This window comes from Trichechus manatus, unplaced genomic scaffold (genome assembly GCF_000243295.1).
Source record: "Trichechus manatus latirostris isolate Lorelei unplaced genomic scaffold, TriManLat1.0 scaffold00028, whole genome shotgun sequence".
Lineage (NCBI taxonomy): Eukaryota > Metazoa > Chordata > Mammalia > Sirenia > Trichechidae > Trichechus > Trichechus manatus.
This window is the reverse complement of record NW_004443964.1, coordinates 4,366,391-4,392,021: the sequence shown is the minus strand read 5'-3', so window position 1 is coordinate 4,392,021 and position 25,631 is coordinate 4,366,391. Positions and strand designations below refer to the sequence as shown.

Here is a 25,631-nt window from a genome sequence, read left to right as displayed (position 1 = left end):
AGGTCGAGAAGGGAGAGGGTTGACATGTTGTGGGGTTGTTAACCAATGTCATAAAACAATATGTGTACTACTGTTTCATGAGAAACTATTTGTTCTGTAAACCTCCACCTGAAGTACAATTAAAAAACAAAACAAAACAAAAAAAACCATTGCCACCGAGTAGATTCTGACTCATAGCAACCCTGTCGGACAGAGTAGAACCGCCCCATAGGGTTTCAAGACCGTGATCTTTACGGAAGCAGCAGACTACCACAACTTTCTCCCTTGGAGTGGCTTGTGGGTTTGATTTTCAGTTAGCAGCCGAGCACTTAAACACTGCGCCACCAGGGCTCCTTCTGTAAAGATTCAGAAAAAAGACCCAGTGCTGCCAAGTCGATTCTGACTCATAGCAACCCTGTAGGACAGAGCAGAACTGCCCCATAGGGTTTCAAGACTGTGATCTTTGCGGTAGCAGACTGCCACATATCTTTCTCCTGTGACTCCACTGGTGGGTTTGAACCGCTGCTCCTTTGGTTAGCAGGTGAGCGCCTAACCATTGCACCACCAGGTCGCCTGTTTCCATAATGATTTCAGCCTAGGAAGCCCTGTGGGGCAGTTCTACTCTATGAGTAGAACTATGAGTCCGAGTGGACTGGACAGCTCACGACAGCATGAAGGGAGGGTGGGCTTCTTCTCAGCGGACTGCCTGGTTCAGGTCTTTTGTCGGGAGACATGAAAACTTTGGGGCCCCTGAGTGTGGTGTCCAGGAATCTGAGGAATGACCTCTGCACTTTCCTGGAAGTGGGAAGTGGGGGAGGGGACACGCTCTGGCTCCTGGGGGCTGGCTGTCAGCGTGCTGTGCTGTGTGAGGCCGGCAGGGGACTTCACCAACGCCATACCCACATGGGAAAGACAAGTTTCTCTGGACCGGCCGCCGGCCCATCTGGTTTCCCACCCCTATCTCTGCGGCTGCCTCGTTGTGCGGACTTTTACAGGCTCGTGGCGCCTGGTAATCTGGTCTTGTAAACATCCTCTGAGCTAGCGGGAAGGGCTCGGCAGCGGGAAGAAAGTGGGCGGTGTCCCCACTGTGGTACCAACCTTGATGCCACCCCACCCCTGATTCAACAGGAAGTCCACGGGCGAGACCACCCCCGCCTTGAAGGGGAACCGAAGGAGGAAATCCAGCTCCACCGGGTTCAGCTCCTTCTTCATGGACAGAACCTGCGGGAACGTCGGGGCACAAACGCTCAGACAGTCATCCTGGCAACGGGGGTGGGGGTGGGGAAGCGGTTACTGCTCTAGAAATGAGGGCTCCCTGGCCCCCGGGCTCCTTGGCCTGCCCCCTATGGCTGGGACAGACCACTCTGTCTTCATCTTGCCTTTTTTTTTCTATTGCGGTAAAATACGCATAATATAAAATTTACCATTTTAAACAATTCAGTGGCATTCAGTACAGACACGTGGTTGTGCAGCCACCACTTCTGTCTAGTTCCAGAACATTCTCATCTCCCCAGAAGGAAACCCCGTACCGTTAATAGTCACTCCCCACCCCCCGCCCCCAGCCCCTGACAACCGCTCCTCTGCCTTCTGTCTATATAGATGTGCCTGTTCTGCACGTTTCACGTGAATAGGACCGCGTGGTCTTTCCTGACGGGCTTCTTTCACCTGGCAGAAGGTTTTCACATTGTTTTACACTGTAGCATGTATTCGAACTTCCTTCCTTTTTATGGCTGCAGACTACTCCATTGCCTGGATGGACCCCATTGTGTGTATCCACTTGTCTGCTGATGGGCATCTGGGTTGTTGCCACCTCTTAGGTACTGGTGACAGCGCAGCAGTGAACGCTGGTGCAGGGGTTTTTGTTCGAACACCTGTTTTGAATGTTTGTGGCTATGTTCCTCGGAGTGACATGGCTGGGTCATATAGTAACTCTATGCCAGCTCTCCGGGCCCCTAGCAGGCACAGTCCTGGTCATTCTGAAGGGGCTGTGTTGGGCCGTCTAATGCGGCCCCCTCTTTCTCTGATGGCTGGCGGGGGAGCTGGGGGCCGTGGTCACTGCCATCTCCTTGACCAAGTGCCCAGCACCCCCTCCTCAGACTCCAGACGGTTTCTCCCAAGTTAAACTTTCTTTTAGTCAAACTAAACGTTCTTTGGGCTTGAAAAAATGTTTTCTGTCCTGGAACATTAGGGGGAGCACCGAGGAGCTCCTATTTAGATGCCCCTCACAGGGTGGAAAAGTCACATTTAACCTGTTATTTTGAGATACACATAGAAAAGAAACCTCGTTAATTTGGACCCTATTGATTCGAAGTTTGAGTTTGGATGGACAGCTAGGTTTATATCTATGCCCAGACAGTGTATAAAAGCAGTTTTCTAACAAAACTTAGAATGTACTGCAAACCCAGTGGCAGTGGGCTGTGTAATCAGCTTAATGGAACAACAACAAAAGTCTCCAGATATTTCAGCAGAACTGAATACGTAAGGAAGAATATTTATCCATTAATACACTTATATCCTTAGGAAATATTATTCAGTATTCCAGCGGGCTAAGCCTTAACAAGGACTGTTTACTTAGCCCTTGTTTTTAGGTGCTGTCCAGTGGATTCCAACTCTTAGTGACCCCGTATGACAGAGGCGAACTGCCCCAGAGGGTTTCCTAGGCTGTAATCTTTATCGGGTAAGGAGACCTGGTGGTGCAGTGGTTAAGAGCGTGGCTGCTAACTGAAAGGTTAGTGATTTTAACCCACCAGCCACTCTGAGGGAGACAGATATGGCGGTCTGCTTCTCTAAAGTTTACAGTCTTGGAAACTCTGTGGGGCAGTTCTACCCTGTCCTGTAGGGTTGCTATGAGTCCAAATCGACTCGATGGCAATGGGCTTGTTTTTTCTGAATCTTTATGGCAGCAGATCACCAGGTCTTTCTCCTGAGGAGCCACTGGGTGGGTTCGAACTGTGAACCTTGTGGTTAGCAGCCAAGGGCTTGACCGCTGCATCAGCTGGGCTCCTTAAGCCCTACTTAAATGTAATAAAATGACATGGCTTTGTAAAATGCTCTTTAGTTAACACCAACCTCCCCTTTCACGAGCTCCCATCGAGAACAGATAAGGGTGCAATACATAAATAAACAAATAGCAAAAACCCAAAAACCTCACCAATTTCATCTATCTACGTTCAAGCTAAAGATGATGTTTTAACAGTGACTGAGAAAGTAGTTGCTTTAAAAAAATCTCCTGTTCTACAGAGAACATTGTGATAACGGAGGTTCAGAAATGTTTCTGTTGTTACTGTGATTTTATTGCCGAAGGTGACGCCTGTCCCAAGTAAAAACTCTTAGCTGCCACCTTCAAAAAAAGGAAAACAGAAGTCTCCCACGGAGCCCCTCGTTGCTTCCCTAACACGGACTCGAGCCATGTCCGGCGTGTTCCCCGTCAGCACGTCCAGGACTTTATGAGTCACCCGGGGATCTTGCTGAAATGCAGGTTCCGACTCACCGGGCCTGGGTCAGGGCCTGAGAACCTGCGTTTCCACCAAGCTGCAGGTCCGAGGACCCCACTTTGAGTGGTGAGGGCCGGCATTACCTGAAATGCCACTTGTGCCAGGAAGATGAGTTTGTCACGCTCAAAGAGGCCCCGGGCGGTGTACATGTAGACGGAGTAGGTGATCTCGTCTGTGAGGTTGATGACGCGCTGCTTCACCTCGTCAGCGGGCGCCGTTTTCTGAATGGCCTTCTCGAAGACCACGTTGAAGGCCTGGGGAAGAGGAGCCGCCCAGCATCATGGAGGCTTGTGGTGCTGCCCAGGTGGGCTCGTTGGTTCGTTTTAATTGGAGGGGAGGGCCCGGTGGGTGGCACTGGGGGGAGGGCAGGGTGGGGGGCCCCGCTGGCTGGGTGGGAACGGCTCGGACCACCCTGAAGGCTAGTGCTGGACAGGTCCGGAGTCCCCCTGGCCTGAGCCCGTGCCTCTGGCTCTCTTTCCATACCATCTGCAGCCTGGGCCTAGCCTGCCCCCAGAGGGTAGACTAGATGGCCGCGGACACCAGGGCCCCCTGGACCCAGAGCACCTGGATACAGGTCTACCTTGAGAGAGAACTGGTAGATGGGGTTGATTTTGTTGAGGTCGTTCAGTATAAAGTACAGCAGAGACGCCCTCTCTGCAGCTGGGCGGTAGTTTTCTCTTGCCTCGTTAATTTTAACTTCTGTGATTTTTGCCTCTTGTACCTGAAAACAAACAAAGAGGACTTGAATGGAACCAGCCCGTGGACGCTGTCTGTGGCCCCACCAGGGCTCTGCCACTGTCCAAAGCCCGAAGCCCTGTTGTTCTCTCAGAAGCCAACCTAGGGAGCCTCGGAGCGGATGGCTGGGCTGCCGGGAGGCGACCTGGGACCCTTCTCCCCGCCCCGAGCGCCCTGGGGTTCCCTCAAGTCATCATGCTTTCTCTCCTCAGCTGCCGAGCCGCCCGTGGGCTCCAGCCCAGGGTGCGAGGCAGGGAGCGCCCCCGTCGGGGGCCCCTCACCTTCTCCTCGATCTCACTGGCCGTGTGTTTTGTGGTCTCCAGATTCTCCACCAAGGCTGTGTCTCCCAGGAAGTTCCCCGAGGCGGCCGACAGACGGGCCAGTAGAGAATCTTCCAGCTCTTTCAGGACAATCTTAAATTCGTTTTGAGACTTGGTGAGGTTCGCCTGTGGAGACGGCAGAGACCCAGGGAGCAGAATCAGTCGTGGACATGTCCTCGCCTCTGACGGTGGCTGCTCGGGGCCTTGCTACAGAGGCTACATCACTTGGTCAAGGCCCCCGGGGTTTGGAATGAGAGAAGTGATGTCAAGCCTGAAGACCCCCCACCCCCATCCCCAGCAGTGCAGTGGCCCTGCTCCCGGACTCTGCAGCTTCCTGTCCCCGGAGTCCTCAGGGCAAGGGCGTTGGGCCGTGAGGGGAGTATGTGGAGAGATAGGGGCCCTGGACTCCTCTGAGGCCACGTGTAGCTAAGACAGTGCAAAAGGAAGTCACTGGCACACAGGGGACAGCAAAGAACATTCCCATCAAGCAGCGGTGTGGTGCTTTAGAGCTGTCTGCATATCACCGTGCGGGGGCAGAGGTGGCTCAGTGGTACAACTCTCCCCTTCCATGCATGGGTTCAATTCCTGGCCAGTGCACTGCATGCGCAGCCACCACCCGTCTGTCAGTGGAGGCCTGCATGTTGCTAGGATGCTGAACAGGTTTCAGCAGAGCTTGCAGACTAAGATGGACTAGAAAGAAAGGCCTGGTGATCTACTTCTGAAAATAACCAGTAAAAACCCTGTGCATTACAAAGGCCAGATCTGCAATCTCTCACGGGGACGGCACAAGGCTGGGCAGCATTTCTGTTGTGCACGGGGTCGCCATGAGTCAGGGGTGACTCAGTGGCATCTAACAACAACAGTGTGTCACTGTGACTCCTGTTCTTTAAATGAAGTGATCATTTATTTAATTTAGAATTAAATTTGGGAGCCTGATGACAAGGCAGCTGGGAAAGAAGAAACAAAATATAATTCAGTGTGAAAAGCCAAGGCCCCTCCAAAGAGAAGCAAAGGGACACACTGGAGTGGAGGCCGGGGTCAGGGAGCCTGTGCAGACCTGGTGCTCCCTCTGTCCCGGGGCTCTCGGCCCATCTCTGTGCAGACAACTCCTACCTCACGTCAATTCCAACATCAGGGCCCCCTTACCTTCAGCTGCTCGAGATCTGGGCGCTCTTTGGCCACCACAGCAGCCAAGAGTTGGTCTTCAAGTCCGTCCCTGGTGACCAGGAAGTTGATCAGGGTGCACTGAGCTTGCATCTCGGGCTTGTAGTGTGGGTTGAAGTACTTGGTGTGCAGGATCAGGTGGAATTTGGGGTGGTACTCTACCTCCTTGTCGCCAATCTTAATGAATCTGACGGTGAGTGGAGGAAAGGGTTACAGTGACACAAACCACCTTGCACATGGTCTGAGGCTCTTGGACCTGCCTTTCAGATCACCTTTATCAGCCAAATTCCTGCTCTGATGCCAGGGACCAGGCCTGGTGGCTGTCCCTGGGCCGAGCTGCTGCCCTGAACCTTCTGTGTGATCACTGGAAAAGTACTGTGACTTTCTTTGTTCCTTTACTCTGTGATATGGATCTTTATAGAAGACGCACCTTCTCTTTTCTCTGGGTGGGTTGTTCTTATCTTTATAGTAGTGGTTTCTCAACTCTGGCTGTACGTTATTCTCACCTGGGAGCTTTTACAGACGTAGTTTGCCTGGGCACCTCCCTGAACCCACTCATATCAGAGAAGTACCAGCATTCCAATTCTGAGCATCAGTATGTTCTGGAAGTCTCCCACGTGATTCTGATGAGCAGCCAAGGCTGGAACCCCGGGTCTATGGGCTCGATCTGCTAAGCCCTCTGTGGGGTCACCTCTCTCTGGCTCCCTAGCTCTGCTTTCCTCTCTTCCTGGCCCAGCTCACTTTTTGGGGCCCCTGTCTACTTCTACCCCCTGAGTGTTACCACTCAGGCCAGGCCCCTCTCTGAGCCTAGGACATCCGCACAAGACTTGCCACCTCTCTTCTGAGCTTTGGCACCCACCTCAGCATTTCAAGGTGGCTTATACTACCTCTGACATTTACGTCTTCTAAGTTGATTTAATTATTTTCTGTTATAAAAGTCAGACAAGTTCAATGTCCACAAACAAATGAATGGATAAACAAAATGTGGTATAGCCACACAATGGGAGGAGCCCTGGTGGCACAGTGGTTAAGTGCTCAGCTGCTAACCAAAAGGTTGGTGGTTTGACCCCACCAGCCTCTCCATGGGAGAAAGATGTGGCAGTCTGCTTCCCTAAAGAGTACAGTCTTGGAAACCCCATGGGGGCAATTCTGTTCTGTTCTACAAGGTCACTATGAGTCGACTTGATGGCAACAGGTCCATACAATGGAATACTACTCAGCCATAAAAAGGAGTGAAGTTGAGAAAAATGCTACAGTGTGGACGCATCTTGAAAACCTGACGGTGAGTGGAAGAAGCTAGATCCAAAAAGCGTATATCGCTTGATTCCGTTTATATGGAATATCCAGAACAGGCAAATCCATAGAGGCAGAGGACAGACTGGTGGCTGCCAGGGAGCAGCTGTAAGTGGGGGAGGAGGGAACGGGGAGTGGGTGCTTAATGGGTGTGGGGGTTCCTTTAGGGCGATGAAGATGTTTTGGACCGAGATGGAGGTGGTGGTCGCACAGCATTGCGAGTGTACCAACGCCACTCAACTGTCCCCTTGAAAACGGTTATTTACGTGTTATGTGAATTTCACCTTAATTAAAAATAATAACACAGGCTCAAGATTTGCAAAATGCATACAAATAGAAAGAAGAAAGATGTCCCCATTAAGGATCCCTATCTAGTGATATTCCTAATTAGGATGCGGCCCCACAATCTCCAGTCTGTCCTCTGGGAGCTGGGGGTTCCTTCAGAGCAGCCGGTATGTTCTTAAAGGCCCTCCTGCTCACCAGGATGGATGAGATTCCACACGTTTCCTCTACAGATGTTCGTCAAGGCCCCGCCTCTGAAGGTGTTTCCCTGGACTGAAGCACGGACGTGAAGGCCACAGCTTACCTTCCCTTTTTGATGGTGTTCCTGCCCAGTAAAGGATCTAACACGGGGTCCACAGTTTCGCCGATGTTCTCGATGAGTAAGGCATCTCCCTCGGAAATGGCCTGCTCAATGACGTCCAGGTAGCTACAGGCACACCACAGAAACGTTTAATAGTATAGGACATAACAAACGAAAACCAAACCCGTTACCATGGAGTCGATTCCAACTCATGGCGACCCCACGTGCTACAGAGTAGAACAGCTCCACAGGATTTTCTTGGCTGTAATCTTTATGGAAGCAGATTGCCAGGCCTTTCTCCCTCAGCATCACTGGGTGGGTTTGAACCACCAACTTTTTGGTTACTAAACCAAAACCCAACCCATTTCCCTAGAGTCGATTCCAACTCTTAGCGACCTTATAGGACAGAGTAGAATTGCCCATTGGGGTCTCCAAGGAGCGACTGGTGGATTGGAACTGCCGACCTTTTGGTTAGCAGCCATAGCTCTTAACCACTCTACCACCAGGATTTCCTTTTGGTTACTAGTTGAGTGCAAACTGTTTGCATCACCCAGGGACCTTGTACATATGACAGTGAGGAAGAATTTGCAGCTGCAGAGTGAGAAGGCACAAGAGAGGAGACCAAGGAGGGGACAGCTCATCCCTCCCAGCAACCCATCATCCTTGAAAGGAGCTGAGAGCTTCTTGTTAAATCACCCATGTAGCTTTATGCAAGGGGAGGTGAAAAGGGAGGCTGCTGCCTTATGTTTGTGGAAGTCTTTACAAAGCCAGACATTTTCACATCTGTCATCTCATCTAATTCCCCTGGACACTGGGAATGTTACAAGGTGTCTTAGTCATCTAGTGCTGCTATAACAGAAATACCACAAGTGGATGGCTTTAACAAAGAGAAACGTATTCTCTCACGGTCTAGGAGGCTAGAAGTCCAAACTCAGGGCGCCGGCTCCAGGGGAAGCCTTTCTCTTTCTATTGGCTCTGGGGGAAGGTCGTTGTCATCAATCTCCCCCTGGTCTAGGAGCTTCTTAGCACAGGGACCCTGGGTCCAAAGGACATGCTCCACTCCTGGCTCTTCTTGCTTGGTGGTAGAAGATCCCGCTCCTCTCTGCTCACTTCTCTTTTTATATCTCAAAAGAAATTGACTCAAGATACATCCTAATCCTGTAGATTGAGTCCTGCCTCATTGACATAACTGCCTCTAATTCCTGCCTCATTAACATCATAAAGGTTAGGATTTACAACACGTAGGATAATTACATCAGATCACAAAATGGAGGACAACTGTGCAATCCTGGGAATCATGGCCTAGCCAAGTTGACATACGTTTTTTGGGGACACAGTTCCGTCCATAACAGCAGGGAGACTATCATTACTACTGTCTACGCTAAGAAAATAAACCACAGAGAAGTTAAATGGCCTACCTGAAGCCCACCAGCCAGCAAATGGCTCAAAGCCAGGCCAGGCCCACTGCAGGAGGAGCAGGTAAACAGGGGTGTTGTGGGCTGTTGAGTTGTGTCTTCCAAAAAGACATGTCGGAAGTCCTAATCCTGGACTTGTGAACGTGACCTTACTTGCAAACAGGGTTTTTGCCAGTGGTATTAGTTAACACGAGATCCTACCAGAGTAGTGTGGGCCCTAAATCCAATGACTGGTGTCCTTACAAGAAGAGAAGAGACACAGGGGGAAGACGCCGTGTGAATATGGGAGCAGAGGTGGGAGTGGTGCGGCCACAAGCCAAGGAATGCCTGGGGCTACGGGAAGCTGGAAGAGGTGAGGGAATGCCCTCCTCTAGAGCCTTCAGAGAGCTGGGCACTGTGGACACCCTCGATTCAGACTTCCAGCCTCCAGAGCTGTGAGAGAATCAGTTTCTGCTGTATTAAGCCGCCGTTTGTGGTCCTTTGTTACAGAGGGGAAAGAGAAAAGAGAGCTGAATGTATATATATAAACAAAACATTTCATAGGGTCGCTCTGAGTTGGAATCCACTCGACAGCAACAGGTTCGGGTTAAACGAAATATATCTATATATTCTATGTATCTATGCGTCTCTGTATCTATCTATCCTATCTATATTTCATTTCAACCATATATATATTTGACCATATATATTTATTTTATTTTATTTTTTAACTCTTTATCCAGTATTTTTTTTTTCAATTTTAAAAAAGTTTTATTGTGCTTTAGGTGAAAGTTTATAGCTCAAGTTAATTTCTCATTCAAAAATTTATACACATGTTGTTTTGTGATATTTGTTGCAATCCCCACAATGTGACAGCACTCTCCCCCTTTCCACCCTGGGTTCCCTGTGTCCATTCATCCAGTTCCTGTCCCTTCCTGCCTTCTCATCCTGCTTTTGGGCAGGAGCTGCCCATTGGGTCTTCTATATTTGATTGAACTAAGAAGCACGTTCTTCACACGTGTTACTGTTTGTTTTGTAGGCCTGTCTAATCTTTGTCTGAAAAGTAGGCTTTGGGAATGGTTTCAGTTCTGAGTTAGCAGAGTGTCTGAGGGCCTTAGTCTCAGAGGTTCCTCCAGTCTCTGCCAGATCAGTAAGTCTGGTCTTTCTTCGTGAATTTGAGTTCTGTTCTACATTTTTCTTCCGCTTTGGCAGGGACTCTTTATTGTGATCCCTGTCAGAGCTGACCATGTGTATTTTAAATATATATGGTTAAAATGAACATTCCGACAATGAATAAATTTACAGAGTAAAAAAATATCTAAAAAAAAGAGCTGACTTTTAATTCTGTTACTCCTGGTGCTACCCGCCCAGGGCCAAATACTACAATAAAATGCCCAGCCGTGGGCTCGTGAGCATTGGGGTTCACAGGTCCATCCGTCCATTTGACATGAGATGCCTGAGGTGTGTCCCCCAGCAGCCATGGGCTCCCCCCCTCCACGGGGTCCCCACGCACCTCTTCTGTCCCAGGCGGATGGCTTTCAGCTCGCTCCCGTACTTGTTTTTGATCCACTTGACGCCCTGCAGCTGTGCGTCCACAATGAGGGGCCAGCGCTCCGTGTTGCACAGGATGGTGGCATTCTCGGTGGACATGCGGTCACTGGGGAGGCCCTGGTTGTTCCAGGTGGCCACATCCGCGTCATCCGTCAGCAGAGTCAGGGGATCCAGGCCTTTCGTGATGGGGATGGGGACCTGCCGGTGGAAAGCGCATTTTCTTAGACAGGGTGAGCGGACCTTATGGCACGATGGAAAATGGCTCTTCAAGGGAGGCTGCAGCTCTGAGGTTGGAACTTCGACCAGCTGTTGGCCTCACTCTAAACAGAAGAGCTGTGCATGAGACGCAAGCAGGAGTGACGTCTGAAATGGCACGCCTGGGCCACAAACTGAGCCCCACAAGAGCTGGAGCCTCGTTTACGGAGCACAGGTGCCATTTGGCTGAGTGCCCCCTACCCGGCCCCTCCCAATTTTTCGGGGTAACAAGCACGGCTGGGCCTCTCACCTTTAATTTATTAATGTAAGGGAGCCAGTATTTCTCCATCAGCTCATTTCGGTACTTCTTGGTGAAGTAGCCCACGTAGGAGACAAAGGCAGAGATCAGCAGCACGTCCCCACACAGGGTGACCCCCTGGCTCTTGAAGTTCTCCACGGATTCGGCCCAGCGCACATTCTCTGAGGCTAATCCTCCCACCAGCCTGCGATGGGAGCACCGGTCAGTGGGGGGTAGGGGGGAATAATGCGAAGCATCTGAGTGAGTGAGAGGGTTGGGTTTAAGACCAGCGTGGCGCTCTCCGCCATTAGCCTTCTATGGGCCTTCGCAGTTCTGAATCCTTCCCTGGCTCCGTGGTTCAACAATGAAGTGCCAGGGTGGACGTGAGGGAAACACAGATCGTGCTTTCCTGGAGGCGCCTGGGAACGTGCACCTCCTTCCCCCACGTCACCTGCAACTACGCTGATGCTTTGTGACGCTTCACCTGCATGCGAAGCCTGCTAGGCAAATGCTTCTGACTGGAGGGAGGGGGGTGAGTCTGGTGGAGGCCATGCTGGCCACAGAACAATGTGGCATCCAGAGGGCCACGGGGCTTCAGTGGCTGATGTTTTGGAAGTAGGTCACCAGGCCTTTCTTCCGAGGTCCCTCTGGGTAGACAGGAACCTCCAACCTTTTGGTTAGCAGCCAAGCATGCTAACCCTTTGCACCACGCAGGGTTCTGGTGTTCTTATAAGAGAAGGCAGAGATGGGAGTGCCGCGGCCACAAGCCAAGGGTTGCCAGCACCCACCAGGAGCTGGGAGAGCGGCATGGAAGCCTCTCCCTGAGAGCCCCCAGGAGGAACCTGCCCTCCCCACACCTTGATTTTGGGCTTCAGGCTTTCAGAGCTGTGACACAACACATTTCTGTTGTTTGAAGTCACCAGTAGCCCTGGACACTAGCCCTGGACACAAGACATGGCTGCTTGCCCCTGGGGCCTCATTCCTCTTCCTCCAGAGGCCGTCCTGCCAAGCTGCTTCCCCTCCGCGTGATCTAAGAGGTGTGGCCGGGGCAGGGGAGGAGCGTGCTACCTGTTGGCCAGCGAGATCACCCTGTTGGTGGCGTCCGCCTCTTGTTGACACTTGATTTTCTCGGCCGTGGCTTTCTCAAATGCTGATGTTAGGTTGCTCAAGTTGGCATTGAGTTCCTGGAAAAACAACAGTGTGGCCAGGTCCCGAAACATAGGGATGCCAGGCATTACCGGCTCCCTTGGGGGTGAGAGTAGGGCCGTTCCCGTGCCTGACCTGGACTGGGCTTCCCATAAAGGCCCAGAGCCCTCCAGCCACGGGCCGCTGCACAGCTTCCAGCCACCCCGGGGCCCTCCAGCGTCAGCGTCCTCTCGCGCTGCTCAATAATTCTCGACAGCAGGCCATGCCGACGCACTTTCAACAGACGCATCAGCCGGCCGCCGCTTCCGTGTTTTACTAGGAGAGGGAGCGGGCACTCACGGCGATTTTGTTTTTGATCCGGGAGAGCTTCTCCTGCGCCTCTGCCAGTTCCGCGTTGGCCTCCTCCAGGGCCAGCCTCTTGGGGGCCACGTCACAGTAGACCTCGTAGAAACGGACGATGTTGATGCACCAGGAGCACAGGCCCGCGGCGGCCGTGGACTTGGAGCGGATGAACTCGGGGTCGAACGTGGGGTTGCCTTGGTAGGGCCTGGAGAGAGGACAGGGAGGTGCTGACGGGTAGGGCTGTGCCGGGACACAGACCCTCGGGGCTTGTCCTCAGCTCTGTGGTGGCGCGTGTGTACGCCACTGCAGCCGCTGGCTACGGGCAACAGCGAAGGGGAGTGTTGAGTTTCGTTTCGTTTCGTTTTTGTTTGGTTATCTTACCCGCCTGTCTGCCAAGTGGAGGCTTGCGTGTGTTATGATGCTCAACAGGTTTCAGACTAAGAGGGACAAGGAAGGCTCCTTGGGGTGCCCTGGGGGCACAGTGGTTAAAGCACTCGGCTGCTAACCGAAAGGTTGGTGGTTTGAACCCACCAGCCACTGCACTGGAGAAAGATGTGGCAGTCTGCATCCAGAAAGGATGTCGTTGTTAGGTGCCGTTGAGTCGGTTCCGACTCATTCTGACCCTACGTACAGAAGAACGAAACACAGCCCGCTCCTGCACCATCCTCATGATCGTTGTTATGCTTGAGCCCATGGTTCCATAGGTAATCGTCCATAAAGATTATGGCCTTGGAAACCCTATGTGGCAGTTCTACGCTGTCCTATAGGGTCGCTATTAGTCAGAATCAACTTGACGGCAGTGGGTTTTTTGGCTCGGTATGCTTCTGGTGCTTTATAGGGATGATCTCCTTTTATTTAAAGATATTTAAAGATATCACTTGGAGGACTGAGGTGTGCCTGATCCAAGCTCTGGTCTTTTCAATCATCTCATACGCATGCGAAAGCTTGACAATGAGCAAGGAAGACTAAAGAAGAATTGATGCATTTAAGTTATGGTGTTGGCGAAGAATATCGAATATACCATGGACTGCCAGAAGAATGAACACATCTGTCTTGGAAGAAGTACAGCCAGAATGCTCCTTAGAAGGGAAGATGGTGAGATTTCATCTTATATACTTTGGACATCATGCTTGGTAAAGTAGAGGGTCAGTGAAAATGAGGAAGATCCTCAGTGACACAGATTGACACGGTGGCTGCCACAATGGGTTCAAACAATGATTTGGGAGGATGGCGCAGGACCAGACAGTGTTTCATTCTGTTGTACGTAGGGTCGCTATGAGTCAGAACTGACTGGACGGCACCTAACAACAATTCATTTTAGTTCTCTGGGATGGTTAATTTTATGTGTTAACTTGGCTGGGTGATGGTGCCCAGTTGTTTAGTCAAATGCTAATCTAGATGTTGCAGGGAAAGTATTTACTTGTGGTTAACATCTACAATAAGGAGCCCTGGTGGCGCAGTGGTTAAGCGCTCAGTGGCGAACCGAAAGGTTTGAACTCAGCAGCAGCTCCTCGGGAGAAAAGACCTGGCAATCTTCTTCCATAAAGATTCGAACCCCTGCTGGAAACTTGCTCCACTTAAACTCGCTATTTCCACCCCAGATATACTGAATCAGGATCCACATTTTAACAAGATCCCAGGGTGATTCTTATGTATAATAAATACTGAGAACCACTGCTCTACTAGTGGTTCTCAGATTTGATCCCTAACCAGCAGCATTAGCATTGCCTCGGAACTTATTAGACATGCAAATTCTCAGCAGGGTTTTGAACCAGAACAAACCGGTTCAAAGTCCTGGTTTCCAGCCTGTTGCCTGACCTATCGATTTTGGACTTGCCAGCCCCCCCGCCAATCGCGTGAGCTTTTCACCTTGTTCTGCTCAGCCAAGATCCTGCCCCGCCCTGGCCAGCGCAGGTGCTTTCTGTTGGGAAGGATGCATGCACGCTGGGGGTCCCAGTGCCCAAGGGGAGGGCTTGTGGCCATGCACAGAACGCACAGCCAGCAGAGTCCAGCCCGGACGTACTTAAATGCTTTCAGACAGGCTTCGGGGATGTGCTCCTTGTCGAACTTCTTCAGTGAGTCCAGGAAGGTGTCCACTTTGCCCATCATGATTTTTGCCGCCTTCCAGCTCTTGTCCTTCGGGATCTTGCCCCCGGGAGCGGTCAGGGTCATGACGGCGGCCGTGACGTTGACCACGGCATCGGGAGGGGACCCAAAGGACTTCAGCTCTGTCAGGTTGTTCTGCAAATGGCAGAGGCGACGGCTCTGACGGGGGGCCTCGGCCGCCGAGCGGGACTGGGGGCCTCGGTGACAGCCCCCCGCCCCGGGGAGCCACAGGAGGCCTTGTTCCGCTTAAACTGGGAAGCAAACCCCACCCCCTCTCCGCTCGGGCCGGAGCCTCCCTCCCTCCCCTCTCTCTACCTTGTTCAGAGTGTCCAGGGCCTCTTGGGCGGCCAGCAGGGCCGGCTCCGCTTTGGCCAGGTCAGTCTCACAGGCCTTTTGCTTCTCGGTGACGTTCTGGAAGGAGGCCAGGCGGGAAGGGTCAACCCAGGCTCCTCCTGTGGTGGGTGCGTGTAGGGGGCCCTGGGGCCACCTCTCCCCAGGCGGCCAGGCAGTCCCAGTGTGTCCAGAGCTCCGTCAGCGGTAGGTCCTGGGTGGCTGCACTGCCCTGTCCGGCCTCTGGCTGCGTCCCTGCTTCCCTCCGTGTTCCCGGCCTTGCGTTACCGCCGCCCCGGGCCTCCTCCCTCTCCCTGCCCCCTGCCCGGCATCCTCAGCACTCAGAAGAAGCAGTGTGCTGGCCCACTTGGAAATCTGGAATAAGACCTGTTCCTTCCTGATCTCACGCTTCTCAGACTGAGGGGGAGCCAGGGCCCCCAGGGCCCCCGGGCTCTTGTGTCTTATTGTCTCTCAGGAGCGGTGTGTAATCCTTCCAAAAGGCAACGCTCCAGACTGTAGCTCTTTTTGCACTCCAGTGACTCATCCTCCTACTAAGTGAGAACCTCTCCATTCATTCATTCAGGCGTGCATGCGTTCATTTGTGCATGCAGGCACACATTCGTTTGTTCATTTATTCATGCAGGCCCTCATTCATTCAAGCATGCAGGCATGCATCCATTCACTCTCTGGGGCAGGAAAAACCCCTCTGAGCCTTCAGGTGCCAAGCAGAGAGAAGAGCAAGAAGCTGACATGCATCAGTCAGTTTCAGCATCTGTGCCACACTGAACAGCAGTGAAGGGGCCTCCAGGTGCTGAGGGGTGTGCTGGGCCCTGAGGAGGAAAGACGAGAAGCAGGGAAAGGGGGGCGTCTCTCTGCAAGTCCTCCCCCTGCAGGGGCAGCCTCCTGCCTGAGCCAGGGCAAAGAACTTTGCAGAAAATTCTGCTTCTCACTACTTTGGGAAATATGTGGCACGAGAGCAGAAGAATGGGATGTGGAAGGCATCAAATGGGTGGGCGGTATGGCAGGTCAGCCCCAGGGCGTCCTGCCGGCAGCATCCCTGGATGTTTCTGGAAGGAGTAGAAGGCTTGGGTGCCCAGGCGTGAATGGCGGCATGTGGGCCCTGGGCAGCAAGTCACAGGAGTCAGGGGTGCAGGGTCTGGCCTGGATTCAGCCTGACTCGGATCTGGGCTATGCAACGTGCTGGTTTTGGGACCTCGGGCCGGTCGGCGACCACTCGAGCCTCCAATTCCTCATCTGCCTAATGGGACTGTGAGTGTGCAGGTTCAAAGGAGCAATGAGTGCCGAGCCCTGGCCTCCCGCCGGCCCAGCTCCTAGGTGACCTGCTCAGACACCTCCGCCTGTTTGCCTGTGGAAGCAGGTGGCCCAGACACAGAACCCCCCAGCGAGGCTGGGGCCCGTGCTCTCGAGAAAAAGCAGACGGTTACTGGGGTCCTCTGACTTTAAACGACCACAGAGACGCCTGATCGATGTCACAGAAGGCAAGCAGGGTGGAATGATGAGAAACCAAACCAGCAGAGAGATGGGCCTCCGTGTTCCCCGCCGTGCTCTGGCTCTCAACCTCGGCCACACGCCAACACCAGCCAGGAACCTTTAAAAGGCACGGCCCCGGCCCCACCGGTGCGTGGTCCCTGGGGAGCTTTGTCTGAGGACCTTAGTGTGCTCAGAAACCCCTGGGCATGCTGCTAAGAGGCCTTGAAGGTCCCTGGGTGGTACAAAGAGTTTGCTCCGCTGGTAGCCACAAGGTTGGCGGTTTGAACCCACCCAAGGGCATCACAGAAGAAACGGGCCTGGCAATCTGCTTATGTAAAGATTGCTGTTGTTGGGTGCCGTCGAGTCCATTCCAGTGGAAAGTGACTCCATGTGATGGAGGAGAACTGCCCCATAGGGTTTTCTAGGCTGTAATCTTTACAGGAACAGATCACCAGGTCTTTCTCCTGTGGAGCTGCTGGTGGGTTTGAACTGCTGACCTTTCGGTTAGCAGCCAAGCGCTTAACTGTTGAGCCCCCAGGGCTCCTTCCATAAAGATTACAGCCAAGAAAACCCTACGGAGCAAATCTACTGTGTAACACGTGAGGTCTCGAAGTTACAAATCAACAATAACAACAAAATCAACAACAAATAGGGCAGCCCTGATTCGGCAGGTCTGGGCTGGGCCTGAGAACCTGCATTTATTACAGGTCCCTGGACGCTGCCTCTACCAATGGTCTGGAGGCTGCACTTTGAGGCGGGGGCTCTGGGGCGCTCGGCTCGATGCCCCCCTCTCAGACCCATACCGCTGGGGCAGCTTGCCCTGCAGGAAGTCTCTGCCTTCCCTGCAGGCACTTGGAGGAAGAGGCAGCGGGCAGCGTGTGGACCCCCCGGGGTCCTGCGTGGCTCTGACCGACTCCTACCTTGTTGATGACCTCGACCTTGATCTCCTCCTCGTCGGCGATGGCTTTCTCCTTGCTGACCTTTTCTGTCTCCACGCCTACCACTTGGATCAGTTTGTCTGCGTTCTCGTTTTTCTGCTTGAGCTCGGCCTCCTGCACGGCCAGCTTGGCTTTCAAGTCGTCCACCTGGGGAGGGGGGGACCCCGAAATGTGCAAGCTCGGGTCGTGGCCGAGGCAGTGCTGCCCTGCGAGTGGGCGGGCCTCGGGGCCTCTGCCACACGGGGCTGCGGCCACATGGGGCTGCTGATGGCTCCCAAGGACTCACTGGGACGAGTCTTTTCAGTTGATTGAAGGCAGGCATTTATTGAGCACCGACTGTGTACACAGGGCCACAAGTATAAGACACACGCCGGTGCCTGAGGAGTTGGCAGATGAACTGACCAGAACAAAAAAAGACAACGGAGCCACAAGGCTGAGGGGTGCTGGGAGGGGCTGAGGGGCCTTCCAGGCCTGTGGCCCCGAGTGAGGGAAAGCTTGGCCGCAGGAATGAAAAGCTTGCTCGTAAACCAGCCTGAGGCCCCAGGTCTGGCCAGAGGGGAGGGTGTGCTGGAAGCAGTGAGTGATGGAGTGGGCTTCTTTCCCCCAGCCCCGTTTTTGGTTGCAAGCCCTGGTGGTGCAACAGTTAAGCACTTGCCTGCTAACCGAAAGGTTGGCGGTTCGAGCCCACCCAGCGACTCGGCAGGAGCAAGACCTGGCGATCTGCTCCTGCAAAGATGGCAGCCCAGGTTCCCCTATGGGACAGTGCTGCTCTGTGAGTCGGAATGGACAGATGGCACCCAGCCATCCTGTGGAGCCGCCCTGGCCTCTCTCTGCCCCTGTATTCACCCTGCCCCCCAGGAGGGTGTCTGGAAGCTGCTGGGTGTTTTTAGGAGACATCCCCAGGCCTGCTAGGCTCCCCTCTCTGTTCCTCTGTGGAGCAGGCTGCCCGGGGAGCGGGGGGCAGTCCTCCTTGGCTCCTCTGAGCTCTGAGTCTTACTCTGTCAGCCCCTCCCTCACGTCCCTCCTAAATGGGGTCCCACGTTGCCTGTGGTTGGTGGCAAGTCAGCCTGTCATGAATTGAATCATGTCCCCCAAAAGGAAGTCATGACCCCGTACTTGCGAACGTGACCCTATTTGGAAATAGCGTTTTTTTTTTGTTTTCTTTTTTATGTTAACACGGTCATGGAGGAGCAGGGTGGGTCCTGAACCGAGTCCCTCTGAGTGAGTCTTACAAAAAGGGAGAACAGGCACAGAGAGACACACACAGTGGAGGAGACCACGTGGGGACCCACAGACTAGCAAAGGAACACTGAAAAACGCCCAGGCTGCTGGCAGAGCAGCCCAGAGACCAGGGAGGGCCTTCCCCTGCCGCGGACAGAGCCGGCCTGGCTGACCGACACCCCAAATTCTGACTCCCAGCCTCCAGAACTCTGAGACAACGCATTCCTGACCTTTAAAGCCCCCCCCCACCTTGTGGTGTTTTTGTTACGGCAGCCCCCCGACACCAAGACCCAGGCGACTGGCTCCGCTGGGGCTCCGCTGGAGCCGAGCTCTGGCCAGCCCAGTCACTGAGCTTCCACGTTTGCTCACGACTCAGACAAGAGGAGGTGACTGGTTACTGGGCTCCTTCGGAGACGCCAGCCATGATGGGCAAGAAAGATGAAGAAGCTGGCATTGCGTTAGGGAGGATATTTAAAGCCAGCAGAAAACTTAGATAACAATATGGCGTGAAGCCAAGCATGCCGGGAGCTTTCTGAGCCAGGCACGGCCGAGTCGGTGGCATTGCAGAATGGACCCATTTGCAATGACGGCATCTGCCCCGTCACTAGCCTTGCGAGATGAGACGGGAGCAGGGCGTGGTGTGAGCTCCCAGGTAAGGCACCCCGGACAATGCTCCCGTTGTCAAGCGTGTGGGATCATCGTTCATATTCAAAGCAGGTGTCTAATGGCCTAGTGGCTGCTGTCTCACAACCACCCTTGCGGGTGGTTTTCATGAATACAGATTTATTTTCTAACAGTTCGGGGGGCCAAAAGTCCAAATTCAGGGCACTAGCTCTAAGAGAAGTCTCTCTCTCTAGGCTCTGGGGGAAGGTCCTTGTCTCTTTCCGCTTCCTCGGGTCCTTGGCGAGCTCCACATGGCATCTCTCTTTCCCCTATTTGTGCTTGCTTCTCTCTCTGTCTAATCTGCTCTTTTTATATCTCAAAAATCATTAGGTTTTGGAGGTTCAAGGCCACAGTTTCACGGGACATCCCAGTTAATTGGCCTAATAACATGTTTAGTACTTCTGTTCTATCTCCTAGTTCGTTGCATAGTGCCTGGAGTCTTAAAAGGTTGCAAGTGGCCATCCGAGGCACAACAATTGGTCTCTATTCACCTGGAGCAGCAGAGGAAGAAGGAGAGTCAGGAAAAGGAGGAGGAAATGGAATGTGTGGCTAACTGCCTCCAGAAACAACAGCCTCCTTTGCCATGAGACTGGAAGAACTGGATGGTGCCCGGCTACCATTACTGAACATTTTGATCAAAGATTCCGTAGAAGAATCCTGATCAAAAGGGGGAAAGTGCAGAACAGAATTTCAAATTTTCATGGAATCCAGATTTTCTGGGGCCATGAGGCTGGATAAACCCCTGAAACTACCGCCCCAAGATAATCTTTAAACCTTAAACCAAAAATATCCCCTGAAGTCTTGTTAAAACCAAACAATAGTCTAGATTAACTAGTAAAAAATGTCTGCCTGAGCCTTGAGCATTATGCTTTTTTAAGAACTATCAGTATGGGATCAAATTGGCAACAGCAACTTGAAAGATTAGATGGGAACGTTAGGGGGCAGTGAGTTTATGTTCATAGGAAGGAACAACTCAGAAAATGAGGGTGAGAATGGCTGCACAGCTCGAAAAATGCAATGGGTGTCACTAAACTGTACATGTAGAAACTGTTCAATTGGTGTCAGTTTTGCTGTGCCTATTCCGAAGAATCACAACAAAATAAATTTAAAAAAAAAGTCATTAGGTTTAAGACACGCCGAACACTGATATGACCGAAGATAACAAAGAAAACTCTATTCCCTAATGGGATTTCATCCTCAGGTATAGGGGTTAGGATTCAACACATATTTTGGGGGGACACAATTCAATCTGTAACTGTCTCCAGTTCAGGAGTGGAAGTTTTTCGAAAGCGGGATACTCATATTCATCTAGTGCTTAGCCACATAGGTGGAAACCCAGGGAGGAGCATCACCCACAGTGGCGTGGGCCGGCGGCAAGGCCCCGTGTCACCCACCTGGGAAGCCGTGCTCTGCAGCTTCATGAGGCCGTTCTCCAGCCTGTCAATCTTGGCGACCAGCTCCATCCTCTTCTTGGCCAGCAGGTTCTGGTAAAGCTTGATCTGCTCCAGGAAGGTTTTGGGTGTGGTGTAATTGTAGCGTCTCTCGGTGGCCAAGTACACTTTGGACATCTCATTGACGGTCGTGTGCACGTAGGCCATGAAGAAGCTGATGGACGTCTTGACTTCCGGCTGCAAAGACAGACAGACGGCCGGCTCACCTCCCGGGGCCCGCCTGGCACGTGCCTATCCTGGCAGGGTGGGCCCAGGGGAGGAGAAGGCTGCTGCGGGCCACAGTGAGTCAGTCCCACCTGGGACCCCAGACAAGATGTGGGGCCTGTCACAGCCCTGGGTTCTTCGTCTGCAGAAGGGGGCTGGTGACAGCAGTACCTCCCAGGCGTCATGAGCCCTGCATGACACTGCGCCGGGCCGGGGGCCATCCCACGACACTGCACAGGGCCGGGGGCCGTCCCACGACACTGCACAGGGCCGGGGGCCGTCCCACGACACTGCACTGCACTCTCATGCAGTCACACACTCCGTCACACGCACACTCACACATATACACACTCGCCTGCGCACACACAGTCACACCCACACCCACATGCACACATTCTCACGATGCAGTCACTCACACACACACAGTCATACACACACATACACACTAGCACATACAGTCACACACTCCCTCACATGCACACACACACATACACACACTCACATGCACACATACTTGCACACACATTCACACACTCAGCAAAGCTGAGAGAAGTGCTGCAGTCAGCACACGTGACTTCCTACGAGGCCTTGCGTTGCCCGGTCTGCGTGCTCACCGTCGTCAGCCCTCAGAACCCTGCCGGCGGGCCCTCGGCGACGCAGGCCGGGAGCCCTGCTGACTGCAAACCCCTCTCCCCGTTGCCCAGTAGCGCAGGCTCATAAAAGAAGCAAAGGACAACAGCCCGGGTCTGTTTATAATTTTGATGTTTTGTTCACCATGAATTTCTTAGCATTAATTTGATTTAAAAAAAACACTGCATTAAAATTTTACCTTGAGTGCTGAGCTTTTTGGCACCTTTTAGTCCCTGAGCGTGCAAGTGGTGAATGTGCTCGGCTGCTAACCGAAAGGTTGGAGGTTCAAGTCCACTCAGAGGTGCCTCAGAAGAAAGGTCTGGCAATCTACTTCTGATAAATCAGCCATTAAAAATGCTAAGGAGCACAGTTCTGCTCTAACACGCAGGGGCTGCCATCAGTCCAAGATGACCGGGCAATGGCTAGTTTAAATTTCGCACCGTGGGTGAGTGCCTCACCCCAATTCCAGCCCCAGAGGACAGACAATCAGGGAGCCCCCCCTCCTCCAGCCGACCGCCTGCCTTCCTGGCTCTGCAGCACCAGCGCAGACACTCACTGGGATCCCCTCGGTTTCCTCCAGGAAGCGGGCGCTAACGGACACCAGGGCGTCTTCCGGCCACTCGTGGAACCAGTCAATGGCCGTGCAGTTCACCACCGCGGGGAACTTCCTTGCTCGCACGCGCAGCACGGAGCCAACGGGGGAGAAGCACAGAATCACCTGGATGCAGGATACGGGGCTGAGGAGGAGCTGCGCCACATCCACAGAGTGCACACTGAGAGGGAGGGCGCCTTGCAGAGGCTGGTCTCCAGGAGGCTGTGGGGCACCTTCCAGGTGTGAGGGTGCAGGCGCAGCTCCAAGCCCTCCTGACGCACCCCCCCCAACAGACAGGAAGGACAGGGGCGGGCAAAGGAAGGAGTAGGGGAACGAGCATCCACTTTGGGCCAATGAGGCCTGTGTGGCTCAACGGTAAACGAACTCGGCTGCTAACTGAAAGGCTGGATGTTCAAGTCCACGCAGAGGCACCTAGGAGGAAAGTCCTGGAGATCTAATTCTGAAAAGTCAGCCACTGAAAACCTGCTGGAGCCAGTTCTGCTCTGACACACGTGGGTCGCCAAGTCACTCCACTCAACGGCAACTGCTACTGCTGGTGTAGTTCACCAGGCAGCCACACGTTTCTGGATCCTGTGAAGGAACAGCTCCCCAACTCTACACACAGTAAAGACCCAAGAACTTCACAAGACCTCAAAGGCAACAGGGCCTCCCAGGGCCCAGCTGAGAACAGGCCCTACCTTCAGCTGTTTGCGCACTTTGTCGATGAAGAACTTCCAGCATATCTCCCGGGTGTCGGACAGGCCAAGGGATTTCACTTGCGGGCGCATGGAGGAAATGATGTTCTCCACCTCGTCGTCCATGAACAGCCCGGGGACCTCCCCCGACGCCAGCAGGTCGTTGATCAGCACCAGGAACTGCTCCTCGGCCACCTGGGAGTCCGTCATTAGGAACACCGAGGGCACGTTCTTCACCGCCGCCTTTATGTACTGGGCGGCCAGGTCCAGCTAAGCAGATGAGGACATGCTTAGACTCTGTCATGGATTGAACTGTGTCCCCCCGAAATATGTGTTGGAATCCTAACCCCTGTTCCTGTGGATGTGATCCCATTTGGGAATCGGGCTTCTTCGTTACACTGAGGCCTCATCAGTGTGTGGGTTGTGTCTCAAACCTAATCACCTCTGAGTTATAAAGGGATCAGATCAGACACAGAGAGAAGCAAGCAAAAATAGGGGCAAGATCGATGCCATGTGGAGATCGCAAGGACCCGAGGAACAGCGGGGCCACAGAAGCTGAGACAAGGATGTGAGCTGTCCCCTAGAGCCGGCGCCCTGGATTCAGACTTCTAGCCTCCTGAACTGTGAGAAAATAAACTTTGGTTCCTTCAAACCACCCACTTGTGGTATTTCTGTTACAGCAGCATTAGATACCTAAGACAGACTCCTTGCCAAGAAGGTTGTCGTCTAGATATATCTGTCAGAACCACCCCAGATGCTCTACGTGGGGATAAACTCCCTCCGAAAGGTGCAGAGTCTGTAGAGGAGATGGAAAACCTTGACTGCAGACCCTAAAACCAAAACTCAAACTAAACCCGTTGCTGTCTAGTCGATCCCGACTCACAGGGACCCTGCAGGACACGGCCGAGCTGCCTCAGAGGGTTTCCAAGGCTGTAATCTTTACAGAAGTAGACTGCCATCATCTTTCTCCCGTGGAGCGGCTGGTGGGTTTGAACCACTGACCTTTTGGTTAGCAACTGAGCCCTTAACCACTGTGCCACCAGGTATCCTTACGGAGTATTAGCTGGGGTCCAAAGCAAGCCTCAAAGTCCACATTTTTTGACAAGGTGGAAAAAAAAAATTGAGGGGAAGTCCTGGGCTTGGGGAAGCCAAGGCTGTGGATGGGAGCTGAGCAATGGCAGCGTCTCTGGACGAAGCCTCCTGTCGTGAGGGTCCTTCCTGGGGAGTTAGCAGTGGGTTTGAGGTAACAAAGAATCACCCCTCTGCCTTTACAGCATCATCATGTCCGTTAATGCCACAATTACTGACATGTGTCTAGATTCAAGGGGGCAGTGATGGCTCAGAGATAGAATTCTTGTCTTCTGCCCAGCGCACCTCACACGCAGCCACCCCCCGTCTGTCAGGGGAGGTTTGCATGTTGCTAGGATGCTGAACAAAAGGAGCCCTGGTGGCACAGTGGTTAAGTGCTCGGTTGCTAACCAAAAGTTGCTGTTGAGTTGATTCCGACTCCTGGCGTCCCCGTGTGTTACAGAGTAGAACTGCCCCACAGGATTCTCTTGGCTATAGTTTTTACGGAAGCAGATTGCCAGGGCTTTTTTCCGTGGTGCCAGTGGGTGGGTTTGAACTGCCAAGCTTTACGTTCGTAAAACCCGTTGCCGTTGAGTTGGTTCTGAGTCATAGTGACCCTACAGGACAGAGTAGAACGCCCCGTGGGGTTTCCAAGGAGCAGCTGGTGGATTCGAACTGCCGACCTTTTGGTGAGCAGCTGAGCTCTTAGGTTAGGAGTCGAACGTGAACCTTTTGCGCCACTAAGGGACCCCTTATCACTAGGTTTTTAAAAAATACAGCCATCTAGTCCCTTTAGATGCCAGGTGCACCGAAGATGCCCTGAGCATTAACGCAAACGGAGATGCAGAGACTCGGCCGTACCCTACGGTCTAATCAATTTCAGTTCTAATCCGAAGCGCTGCAGTGATTTGTTCTGGACTAACAGCGTTCGACTGGCACGTGGGTCCCTGGGAGAGCAAATTTTCGGGAAAAAGAAATCAATAAAAAGCCTCGGCAGCATGTCTTGGGGACGGGAGACCAGTTAGCATTTATGTTTGTTTTATGAATTCAGAAAGCAGCCGTGCAGATCCGAGCACGGCGCTGCGTGCGCGTCGTGGGTTCTTCAAACTGGAGAACAGGGAACCGTCGCCACAATCCCGTGACGACGGCCAAGAACTGAATCCCTTGGGCCGCTGGAATCTGCTGACTTGAGACCTCAAACCCATCAAGGAAATGAGGCTCACTTTCTCAAACCTTAGCCCCTGGGCTTGGCCTGCGGTCACAGTGTTTCCTGGCCTTTGCTTTTAAGACAAAAATCCTCTAGGTAGGGCCTGTCGGCGGGCCGGTCAGATTCTCTGTGCTGGCGGGCTTTGTCTTAGACAAGGGTTGGTCATGGTTTCTCCGCTTCCCCACCCCTCACCTTGAGGTCTGGGATCCCATAGCCCTTCTTTAGGGTGATCTGGAACACGTCCAGGGCGCTGATGTACGCGGCCAAGCGGGAGAGGCTCTGCTTGCCACTGCCGCCCACCCCCACCAGCAGGGCGTTCCCCCGGGGGGACTCCAGGATGCGGTTGATCCTGCAAATGTGGGCCACCGCGTCTTCAAATAACACCTGCGGAGACCAGAGAGAGGCCCCTAAGTCTTCGAGCAACTGGAGCCGCCTCCGTCCACACCACAGAACCTCATCGGTCCCCGGAGAGTGTTGGCGAGGCGGCCCGTTGGCGTGTTTGCTGTGCGTCCTGCAGCCCACGGAACGCGGATGAAATCGC

General features: G+C 53.2%; 1 protein-coding gene across 1 annotated transcript in view; it reads right to left on the bottom strand.

Moving 5' to 3' along the window:
- The window catches only part of DNAH17 (dynein axonemal heavy chain 17), a 122,322-nt gene that overhangs the window by 26,948 nt on the left and 69,743 nt on the right, over positions 1 to 25,631 (bottom strand). The window contains exons 53-69 of the mRNA XM_004374107.2: positions 25,283 to 25,513; positions 22,819 to 23,085; positions 22,085 to 22,246; positions 20,638 to 20,871; positions 17,342 to 17,506; positions 14,916 to 15,011; positions 14,518 to 14,735; positions 12,492 to 12,699; positions 12,075 to 12,190; positions 11,019 to 11,211; positions 10,476 to 10,711; positions 7,572 to 7,694; positions 5,675 to 5,879; positions 4,490 to 4,654; positions 4,054 to 4,194; positions 3,557 to 3,727; positions 1,078 to 1,200 (exon numbers count right to left, since the gene is read on the bottom strand). Of these exons, the coding sequence (XP_004374164.1) occupies positions 1,078 to 1,200; positions 3,557 to 3,727; positions 4,054 to 4,194; positions 4,490 to 4,654; positions 5,675 to 5,879; positions 7,572 to 7,694; positions 10,476 to 10,711; positions 11,019 to 11,211; positions 12,075 to 12,190; positions 12,492 to 12,699; positions 14,518 to 14,735; positions 14,916 to 15,011; positions 17,342 to 17,506; positions 20,638 to 20,871; positions 22,085 to 22,246; positions 22,819 to 23,085; positions 25,283 to 25,513 (3,054 nt within the window). The remainder of the gene's footprint in view (positions 1 to 1,077; positions 1,201 to 3,556; positions 3,728 to 4,053; positions 4,195 to 4,489; positions 4,655 to 5,674; positions 5,880 to 7,571; positions 7,695 to 10,475; positions 10,712 to 11,018; positions 11,212 to 12,074; positions 12,191 to 12,491; positions 12,700 to 14,517; positions 14,736 to 14,915; positions 15,012 to 17,341; positions 17,507 to 20,637; positions 20,872 to 22,084; positions 22,247 to 22,818; positions 23,086 to 25,282; positions 25,514 to 25,631) is intronic.